This window comes from Haplochromis burtoni, unplaced genomic scaffold (genome assembly GCF_018398535.1).
Source record: "Haplochromis burtoni strain Fernald_Lab_line unplaced genomic scaffold, NCSU_Asbu1 Contig_41, whole genome shotgun sequence".
In the NCBI taxonomy this organism is placed as follows: Eukaryota; Metazoa; Chordata; class Actinopteri; order Cichliformes; family Cichlidae; genus Haplochromis; species Haplochromis burtoni.
Window position 1 is genome coordinate 713,516 of NW_024582402.1, and position 11,740 is coordinate 725,255.

Genomic DNA, 11,740 nt, shown 5'->3' on the forward strand with positions numbered 1-11,740 from the left:
AAGAAAGAAAGAAAGAAAGAAAGAAAGAAAGAAAGAAAGAAAGAAAGAAAGAAAGAAAGAAAGAAAGAAAGAAAGAAAGAAAGAAAGCAAGCAAGCAAGCAAGCACTGGTGAATTCAGCAATGCAAATGGAAGACAACGGTGGTGGATCATCGCAGAATGATTTCCATGGTTTAAGAGAAACCAGAACAGCCAACCAAGTTAACAACACTCTGCAGGAGCTAGGTCTATCAATATCCAAGTGTACTATAAAGAGAAAATACAGGGAGTTTTCTGCAAGGCAGAAGCCACACAAAAACCTCAAGAATAGAAAAGCTAGATTGAACTTTGCTAAAAAGCCAACACAGTTCTGGAAAAACATTATTTGAACAGATGAAACCAAAATCAACCTCTCTGTTTATGCAGATATATTTTTAAGATACTTAACGGTCAGAGAGACTGGCCTCAGAAAATGAAACACAAACAGTTCATTAGGAGAAATAAACAGATGATGATTTGATTCCATATTTAAAAAAACAAACAAACCAACCACAGTAAACTTAAAGTGATAATTGCCAATAATAACCATGAGTGTCCAAATGCAGCCAATGAGAATGATCAAACATGTTTTTTTGGCACAAATAGTTTGCTTGTGATAGCCTGCTCTCACTGTCATTGTCCATCTGGCTTCTCTGTTTTCTCTCATCTGACTATTCACACTTTGCCTCCCATTCTCAAACAATTCGTGCTCCTTTACCCCGTGTGTGTCCTGCAGTGGAAACAATGTACCATAGTAGATTATTCTGGTGCCATGATGAATGGTAAGAATCTGTGTCTGTTGACTGTGGCCTTGAGATAAAGAGTAGGCAAATGAAACTGTCTGCTTGGCTTGCTGCACCCCAGAGTCCACTGTCACCATTCCTCATGCTAATTTGATTGAGAACGCTCTATCAGCACATACTCCTCGACCCACACACCTTTGCTCAAGGGACGTGTAGGTGGTGGAGCGGGGTGGGGTGGGGGTACAGGATGCCATCAAGCCACATAGTAATAACAAATTTATCTCCAGGATGCCTGTCTCAGCGTATAATGTTCAAGTTAGGCCCACTGTGGGTAGTTTACATCAAAGTGAAATGTGGCGCTGCAGACGAAGGCAGGACAGAGCCAAAGACGAAATGGTAAAGAGAAAAAATCAGATGTTTAAACATGTGAGATGGGGTAGGAAGCGAAGGTGAGACAGTCAGCATGATTAAAAATAAAGAATTACAGAAGAAAAGTACCTAGCAATCTTCATTTGTGTTTCCACATTGCAAATGATGTGGAGCCAGAAGGATATCCCTCTCCTTTCAGCAGTAAAACGAAACCAGGATTGATGAGAGTGTATATAATGCGCAAGTGACTGGCTGTATATGGGCTTGCTAGGAGCAAAGCGTCGACACAGTGAAGTGGAAGAAGGATAGCTGGATTGAGAGAGAAAGAATGTGGCGCCGGGTGGAGAGAAAGATACAAATGAAGGTCTAGATCGAGATAAAGATTTGAGAGAATAGTTCAACTCCAAAGGAGGGCATTGTGTGCAAAACCCAGGGTGAGCTGTAGCAATTGCCAGGGGAGATAAATTGGGACAGAGCTGCTCTTTTATGGCCATTTTTTCAGTCTCCTTGGTAGCTATTGTATGGGTTTCATTCATTAGACCATATGCAATGAAAAACATTCAGGGAGAGAAATATCACCAGTCAGCAGCCAGTGTACAGCTCTGCGTTTTCCTCTGGGGCAATATTTCACAAAGCTTGACCTTCTCAAGTAAACAAACCACATGTTAATCATGGAGAAAAACAATTACAATTAATTTCCTCTTTTGTTTGCCTACTTGTCACGGTGTCATTAAACCTTTACCACATCATGGATTTGGTTACCAGGGAACGTTATGTGCTGTAAAATACTGTAAGGCTGCTTTGGTGGACAGAAACAATGTCTGGAAGCGGTTTCTTCAGTGTCTTCACTTGTAATGAATAAAATATGACTGTAGTTGCTATTGTTGCTAAATATATTCTGAGTTTTCTTCTGAGGTGAAACTAAGTCTTCCTTTCCCCCATAAGGGGATCGTTAAATCTCTATACAGTACATTTGCAATGCAGATTCTACAACATTTGGGTTACACCATAGAGTACTACACAACATGTACAACGTTGTTAAGTATAAAAAGCTGTTGAAAATGAATTTCAGCTATTTCACACTCTTTACAGTCAGCTGTATTTACCGATTATTTACAGAACAGCTCACGAGAAAACACCGAAAGCAACAGAAAAGATTGCTTTGGCACAAACACACACAAAAAAAAGAGAACAGAAGAAGAAAAATAGCTGAGTATCAGTTTTCCATGGTTGTCAGCTCTGGGATTAATAGCAGCCATTTCGCCATAATGAGCTGTTAAGCGTTAGCTGCCAAAAGCCTCTTCGTTTGCCTTTGAGTCTCAGAATACTTTGTCTAATTATAACAGCGCTCTCTGTCCCTTTTCTTCCTGTCACTGTCAGCGCTGCTGTACCTGTGTAACGCCTGCCTGATTTTAGCTCTTGTTAGGCGATATAATCAGCTCGAGAAACTACGATCTGGAGATGAGGTTCATGATGATGTTGCACCATCATTATTAAATGTGTCACATGTGAGTGCTACACCCAGAGCATCCACGTCTATGTTAAAGACTGTGGTTTGTGTGGCAGCTCGAACTTCAAACACGAGCGCAATAAAACGTTAAACTGAACAAAGGTTGTTCCTTAGTTGTTTTTCACGCTACCCGGGAGATTTGTACTGCACTACAACACAGAGAACTTTTTTTTCCCTGTAAAAACTTACAGTGAGTACTCAGTAACCAGACTTTCAAGTGAATGTAGATGCTGCAATCAGTTATTGCTAAAGGGCACATGCTAGACACCTTAAGGGTATTAAAATCTTTGTAAATATATAATAAACTAATTAATATTAAATACTGCAGTGGCTGGGATTAAAGCAAATGTATGATAGCGGAATACAAATAGCTATAATTTAATTTAAATAAACCTGGAGCTGAGATGCTGTTTACTACAATGCAAATTCAGTGAAGTAAACCCCGCTTAAATTCTAGGTGAGTGTTCTAGTGAAAATGACAGAGCATTGTTTTGCTTCTGAAATAAATATTGTCATCATGAAACGCTGAGGAGAGATATATTCATATGTTTCAATATTTAAGAGCAACCTTTTGTTGAGGTTAATGGGGCATTTCAGCTTATGGGAAAAAATTGCCTCAGCAGAAGCCACGAAAAGATCCCTGGCAGGAAGACCGAAGAGGCTGTGAGAGAATAAAATAAACCTATTTTCGTAAGCTTGAATACCTTGGTCTATGCGTTTGTGAATTTAAATTCCTCAATCCTGGCCAGAAGTTTTCTGTTGAGTTAGAAAGAAGGGAAACTCTTTATTTTTTTTTATTTTTTGGGGCCATGTAAAGTAATTCTGCACAACGGCAAGAAAAAAATTGTTCTCTTTAAAAAGAAAGCCATTTGTTTTACACTGCTAACTGTGATAAATGGAATTCAGTCTCCATGACAAACAGTGAGTACAGAGAACTGGTGGATCATCTGTTTTTGTCTTGGGGTGTGAAGTTGCCACAGTTGCCTGCACACAGCACTGAAGCGTCCTCGTCAAAGTCTTCTCTATTTGTGTGTGTGTGTGTGTGAGAAACACTCTGTGTACTATGTGTGTATATAAACATGCTGCATTCTATTAAAATGTGTGTACTTTGCTGTACAACAGATATTAATGTGTTTGTTATTTTGCATTTGCATTTCCTACCAGCATATGGCACCGGGGCATCCTTGTCTAGAGCTACCAGCGGAGGGTCCAGCAGCACTGTGTCCATGTTCTCTGTGATCACTCCATGATAAGAGGCTTCTATCCATGGCTTGTGCTTGTTGACTGTGAAAAGAGGAGGAAGGATGGCATAAATGATACTGTCTTAGTTTGTATAGCTGTACTTGAGAAATTCAATGCACATTTTGTTCACAGTATTACTGCAAAGACATAGTGTAGCCATCTATACATTGCCCTAACAAGTAAAAGATCCCTGGATCCCAAGAGGAAATTCAAATCCCATTGGGAGTACATCAGGGAAAGCAAAAAACAAAAACAAATACAGAGCTGCCTGCTATAGTGATGCCTTGTGAATAAGTGAGGGGCAGAAAGTAACAGCATTACTGCAAAGACTGGTACTTTCATTAGTACAATGCTCTGTTCATTCTACAGTTTATGACCATGTTTATCATAATGCAGTGAGTCACCTCAACAGACAGACTCAGAATGAGAGACGCAAAAGGATATAACCCTCCACTGGAGTGTTGCTTTTTCACAGGTGGCAAAAAGGAGCAATAAAAGTCAAGAAGCGAATAGTGTGGAAAGAAAATGTTGTTTGTTGGATGGAATTTGTGATTCTTTGATAAAGCATTGCAGCAAAGCTGTAAACTACACTTTGACTTCCAGTACTGTGCTGTGCAAAAGTTGCGAGGTCCCCCTTATTTCTTTTCCAGCCACACTTTCTTGTAATTCTTAAAGTTGTCTTAAGCAAAAGTTCTACAGACTTTCAGAAGATCCTTTTAGGTTTTTCTCTGCACATTGGCAACTTTTTCACTCATTTTCAGACCCAAACCCCCAATCCTTTACAGAGGAATTTATTGCTGCTGTTGTTTTGTTTTAATTTTATTTGTCACATACACAGTCAAACACAGTACGATATGCAGTGAAATGCTTATTGCTTTTAAAGGAAAAATAACCTAACTAAAGGGATGAACCAGTGCGGTGTCTACGCCTAATAGTTAATTTAGCAAAAAGAAAGAAAAATATCTTTAGGAACTGTTACTGGCAGCTTGTTGCAAAACACCATCATTTGTTTGCATTTCATTAGCTGAATTTACAAAAAAGGGCAAACATAACACAAATTGAGAGGCATAAAATTGTATTTTCATACTAACAAGGTGATTCCCAAAGTTAGCTTTGCCAAAAGCTTAGCATAGCTTAGCACTGTGTGCATCATCTCTTTTAAAAATTGAAGGAAACTGAGCAAGTGGAGGACAAAAGAAGCGCCATCTTAAAGTCATGTCCTTAAGAAACTGTGAAAAAATCCAGCAAAGACCTGACATAGAACATGAGAGATGCATCTGGCCCTTCAGTTGATCCACCTATTATCAGCCAAAGCCTCATCAGAAATGGTCGAGGTGGAAGGCTAACTGTCAAGAAGCCATTCTTAAAGAAGCAAAATAGTGAGAAAAAGCTGAGGTACGCCAAATTTCAAAAGAACTGGACTTAAAAAATCAATGACAACAGATCTGAAGGAATTGCCCAAGAAAGTTCTGAAGAATAACAATATTTGTACATATTGACTTTCAAGCTTCTTACAATTGTCTGTTTCCCTGTTTCTTACTCTGTGCATCTCTATTTATTACTATACAATTTCTAGTATAACCACCATGCTGCAAATCACAGGTTAACACAGATCACAATCACACATGCAGGAATTACTGATTTCTTTAAATTGGACATTCTTCTGCTTCATTGTAGCAGGACCTCACAAATACACAGACACCAGCGTGGCACAAGAAAAACCATATGCGCTTGGCCACTTTTGTGTATCCACACACATACTGCATCTCTGGTGCACAAGTGTGAGTCCCTGCAGGGAGCTGGGATGTCAACCCGACCTTTCAATCCATTGAAGAGGAACACTTTGTCTCATGCCAATGAGCAGATGACATGTCCAGCTGGCAGTGATTTAAAATGCATCAAACTCTTCCTAAAGCTTTTTCGCCACTTTTCATCTGTTTGAACAAATTTTAGTAGTTTTGTCCTACTATCCCATTTTCTGCCCCTGCTTGTCACTGAATTGAGAGGACAGGGTCAAAAACTAGAAAATAGGTCTGAACAAAAGAAACACAAATTTAAAGCAACACATTTGATGTGAAGGAAAAAAACCCCAGAGACAAACACATTTTAAGCTTGTGACAAAAGAGTGGCTTATATAAAAGCCTCTGGAACAAGTTTACGGTGCTTTCGAAGCTTTATTTTTAGATTTATAACATAAAAGCAAGACCTAAGAATCTTCATCTACATGACCTTTTGTGTTAACTCTTCGTCACATTTGTCTTATAATCTTTCATTGTGCTGCCAAGGATCTAATGTTTCTAGATGGCACTCCTACCATGCTGAGAGAGAGTACAGAGTGGATCATAAGCAGTGAAAAATAACCACAAGGGATGACATTATTCATGGAAGAAGTGTCATCTTATGCTCATGCAGTAGATAGAAAGCACTGCAGCACACAGCATGACTCTGCTCTGCTGGAATGCGAAAAGAGAAAAGTGGAGGTCTGTTTTCAAGTGGTATTTAGGTATCTTTACTTCAGGAACATTTTACTTGTAATGCTGGATCCAATGGTGCATTAACTAGGACATTAAAACACATACACTTTTATGTCCTAATGCAGGTACAGCCTGATCCTTATGTTTTTCAGATTTCCTTGGATTTACTCTTCTGTGTAAAATTACCATAAAAAAGTAGACATGAAATGAACTGAAACAATGTTACAGAGAGACTCTCGAAAGTCATGATAATATTAAAGTGAAGTGCTGAGGTGACTATAAAAATGAGCAGTACCAAAGTGATTCTTCATTCCTGTGTGCCTGCACTAACCATGCATAAATACATATTAATCCATCATGCTCACACAGCATTTCATTTACATTTGAAGATGTCTTCAGTAAGTCTAATAGCAGCCCACAGCCAGTTCAGTTTACTCATGGATGGCAAGTTCAATTTCTAGCTCAAGGTCTTACATTTATCCCAAACAAATTGGGTGGTGGTTGACGCAGCAGAGCTGGGAGTTTTTAAAGGTAGTCTGATATTGGAGCTATATATTAGCAAAATAGCACACATCAGACCATGGAAATGGGCTATTACCAATACTGGCTTTCATGACATGAAGTACTGTAAAGCCATTAGTGATGCATTTAAAGTATTCATCCTTGACATCCTTGTACTGAGCCACAGTAATGAAACAAAAATTGCATTCAAAGAGAAAAGAAAAGAGTCTGGAACAACTTTCTAGAGAAGATCAGCTAAACTACAGCAGCAGCTTTCTATAAGACAATTTCTCAAAGCTGAAAGCAATAAAGACCTGTCTATATTCTCCATTTATGTGTGTTCTTCCAATGTCAATTTCATCGCTAATCCAAGTACCTTGTTGCATGTTTGTACAGACTCAGGAAAAACAGAGGAAAAGCACAGGAAAATAAAGATTGTACATTAACACAAGCGGTGTTTCCTTTTTGCTTGATGAGCTGCTATAAACAAACATTGGCTCAGATTCTTGCTGTCATGTAGTCACAGTTTTTCATCCGTAAAAACGTGTCGACGTATCATTAACTGTGTGCATGTGAATCTGCAGTCCAGACTAGTACACACACATATACAAAGGCAATTATAAACTGAGCTAAAAGGGCTCACTTCTAAGCCAGAAAACAGGGACAGACAGCTGTTTTGATTATAATACTCAGTAGTTGATTTTGGAGGACATGTACGTACACGCCTGGGTTTTTTCCCAATGTTTGAGCAATTTCTCCACAAATTTAAGCAAATATTATTGTTGTCATATTCTAGAGTCACCACCTACTTCCTGATCAAGTTCACAGTATATCAATATATCTAATTATCTAATATATCACATGGCAGCAGTTCAGTGAATTTAAGTATGTAGGCATGGTCGAGACGACCTGCTGAAGTGCAGACGGGAAGAAAGGTGACTTTGAACATGGTGTGGTTGAGGGTGCCAGATGGGCTGGTCTGAGTTTTTCACAAACTGCTGATCTATTGGGATTTTCCCCACACATCCATCTCTAGGGTTTACACGTGTTGAAAAAAGAGAAAGAATAAAGTGAACAGCAGTTCTCTGGTTGATGCCAGAGGTCAGAGGAGAATAGCCAGGCTGCTTTGAACTAACAGGGAGGCAACAGTAACTAAAACAACCACTTATTACAACAAAAGCATGCAGAAGAGCATCTTTGAATGTTCACACATGCAACCTTGACGCATGAGCTATAGCAGCAGAAGACCACACGCGGTGCCACTCCTGTCAGCTAAGAAGAGGAAATTGGGGCTATAGTTCTCACAGGCTCACTAATATTGGACAATAAAAGATTGAAAAAGTGTTGCCTGGTCTGATGAGCCTGTATTTCTGCTCTGATATTCAGGGTCAAAATGAACATGAAAACATCCTGGCTTGTATCTATAGGTCAGACTGCTGGCAGTGTAATAATATGGGGGATATTTTCTTGGCACACTTCGGGCCTCTTAGTACCAACTGAGCATTGTTTAAATACCACAGCCTACCTGAGTATTGCTGCACTATGTCTATCCCTTAATCACCGCAGAGTACCTATCTTCTGATGACTGCTTCCAGCAGGATAACACAGAGCTAAATATCAAACGACTGGCATGAAAAATCAAGACAGTTAGTTGTCGAGCTCCTTAAAATGGTATGTTACGGCACAGAGAAAAAGTCAGTAGTTCACCAAAGTCAGTGGGATTCATGCTTTGCATGTCTAAAATTAAGTTAAAATCATTGTAATAGGCCTGGAGCCCAGACAAAAAGCAGTGAACTGAACAACTGAGAGACAGACGCTGCCATCCCCAGACTCAGGCTTCCCTTTAATAAGGTTACATGTGTCAATGGTCACAATGTGCATGGCGTCTTTGGCCACTTCCTGAGATCCATCTGCAGCCATTACAGAATTAGACTTCACATTATGGAAGACTAATTGACTTACTAGAAGAAACAGTCTTAAAGTCGATCTGTGTGTTTAGAGCATTGTATAAAATCTGATATGACAGTAATATAGAGACAGACACAAGAAACAAGATAGTGAGTTCCTGTAAATAACATTAGTGGAAAAGATTATTAACTTGTATCCATCCTGCTATTGAAATCAAAATATCTGTTGTGTTGTCTTCCCCTGGTCACTGAAGCTCATGAAAATATATTACTACAGGGACACAATTGGATGATAATCTATATTTAATTTAAGTCCCAGCTCATATTGTAAGACACTGCGTTAGCGTGCCAGTATTGATCAGTTTAAGTCACGTCAAATCCATTTCTTTTCACTGTGTGTTTGATTACAGGTGAAAGACATCTTTCCTTTGGCGACAGTAGAAAAAAAGGCGAGACTACCAACAGGTGATAATAATGATAAGAAGAAGTATAAAAGCAGTATAAAATAAGTAGGAGGGCAATACAGATAAAATGAAAAATGCAGAAAGGGATTAAAATGAAAAATGTCTAAGATGGCTTTTACTGATTCTGGAAGGCTTATTCTCTCATTCAGGACACTTTGAATCTGAGGAGCTCCTTTTAGATCTGAGACTTGGTAAAGCTCCTATCAGAGAATCCAGACTGGTTTAGAGTTCATGTGTCTATACAGGAGGAGCTGGCTTAAAATCTCACTCCAACACCGCCCGTCATCGGTGAGGAAAAGTAGAATAATACAAAGATAAAGTAATAAAGTATTACCTGAATGTGAAAACAGAAAAATAAATTCAAATTGAGAGCTAAGAAGAAGAAATTAAAAGGGGGGAGAGAAAGAGATTGACAAGAGAAAAGATAACAGGAGTGGCAGGCAGGAAGGTGGGGTGAGGGAGAAAGAGGGGCAATAAAGTGGTAAAAGAGAGGACAGGCACAGACAGACAGAAGAATAGACTGCTGCCTGTACAACCTTACAAATGTTTCCATTTATTCTCCTATTAAATTATTAAACTGGATTCCTATAGGATGCACTTCCAGAATAACAGCGCCACGTCTCTCGAAGAAAGAGAAGAGGCTTCTGAGTAGGCCAGGTTTTTAAAAAACATCCCTGGCATTAAAAAGAAACTGATTATCACTTACTGCTGTCAAAATAAATTAGACTGAGTCTGTTAAAACGATTTCTGATTACATTTGTTGGGGGGGAAAAGTTCTCAACTCTTCAAATTGTAAAATACTGTTTAAACTATACATTAAATCAGATTTAGTGCTGATTTAAATACATTGCTTCTTTTTTTTTGCCCCATCACCCTGATTCTTGCTTCATTAACAGAACAACAACAAAGACTTGTATCCAATTATTGTTAACTGGCTTCATGTTCATTTTACACAAATTAAGGAGCATGCAAGAGCATGTTATTCATATTCTTGCACAAAAGGAGATTACACATTAATTACCCACCTTTGAGAAAACAGCAATGCTGAGACTCTCCCTGACATCACGAGATGTAGCACAATATTTAACACTGTCTTTTAACTCTTGCTTTCTCTAATGAGGCAGTTAAACAAATCATCTTATTTTACTCTTTTATAGCGATGTGTCCATGTGGGAAAATGTTTATGATGCTGTTAGTTTAACAGTAAAAGCGGGCAGAGAATTAAAACTGTGGACTCAGAGCTTTTCAGCTTGGTTAGAAAGTGATAATTGCTTCAGCGTTGAACAGTGGATCTCATTATATCACACTTCTAACAGTAATTGATGGCAGCTTAATAGCTTAGATATGTAGGAGTTTATGTCTGCTAGTAATAACGCAGCATTAGCAGCCATGATAGACCAGTTCAATCAAAGTCGTTAGTGTGCCTGAAAATATCCACAAAGTTACATTACCTTTATGTATATAATAATACACTTAAAATACTTAATTCATTACTTTATTTTATTATTATGATAAAAGATAATGGACAATATTATTCATATTTTGTATTTTTTAAATTTTCATTTGATTATTTTTCCCCTTTTTGAGGAAAAAGATTAATCTTTTTTGATTAAAAGGCAACATTTGTTGTTTACCCCAAATCTGCAGAGGACTTCAGTGTCTTGCATCTCATTACTTTAGATTTACAGCATAAAACATTTGAAATATTTTGTTTTGGCTCAAACTAATAGCTCATGTGGTACCTGCAGCTAATTAAAAGGCCCTGTTAAAACACTACCTAGAGTAAACATTACACAAAGTTAACAATAGCTTGGTTCAGTTTCAATTAAATTCATTGTGCCGATTCGCAATACTCATCTCCAGAAACTTTATACTGCAAAACACATTATAGGAAGAAATCATGAGCAAGTCCCAGATGACTTTAGCATCTAGAAAGAGCCCCTTCATGAGCTCATGACACACCAACTCCGATTATAGTTCATTCAGCTGCGTATGTAATACAGTACTTGTTTGCTAATACGTTATCCAGCTATCTTTAGGCTTAAACTCAGGTTTTCTAGTTACACAAAGGTGATAGTGTCAACACTGAAACGCTATTGATCTTTTCCTGCAGCTAAAAATAACAGGTCCAACATTATCTACACCAGTTCGACTGCTTATTCTAATCAGCCTATAGCGTGTCAACTATTCAATGCTTTCAGACACATAGAGATGGTCAAAACAACCAACTAATGTTCAAACTGAGGATCAGAATGAGAAAAGGGTGATTTAAGGGACTCCGACCTTGGATAGCCGTTGGTGCCAGACAAGCTGGTCTGAGTATTTCACGAACTCCTGATCTACTGGGATTTTCTCATACAACCATCTTTATAGAGAATGGTATGAAAAAGAGTAACTATCCAGTTCTCTGGGTGAAAATGCTTTGTTGATGCCAGAGGTCAGACCATCTCCAAGGCAAGCTTTCCCAGATGAATGTGCCTGATCCCATCTGCCGGTGGATCACTGACTTCCTGA

The 11,740-nt window shown here is 38.6% G+C and overlaps 1 protein-coding gene across 1 annotated transcript in view; it reads right to left on the bottom strand.

The window, feature by feature from the left end:
- The window catches only part of clstn2a (calsyntenin 2a), a 157,551-nt gene that overhangs the window by 68,439 nt on the left and 77,372 nt on the right, over positions 1-11,740 (bottom strand). The window contains exon 2 of the mRNA XM_042219990.1: positions 3,800-3,922. Coding sequence (XP_042075924.1) covers positions 3,800-3,922 — 123 coding nt within the window. The remainder of the gene's footprint in view (positions 1-3,799; positions 3,923-11,740) is intronic.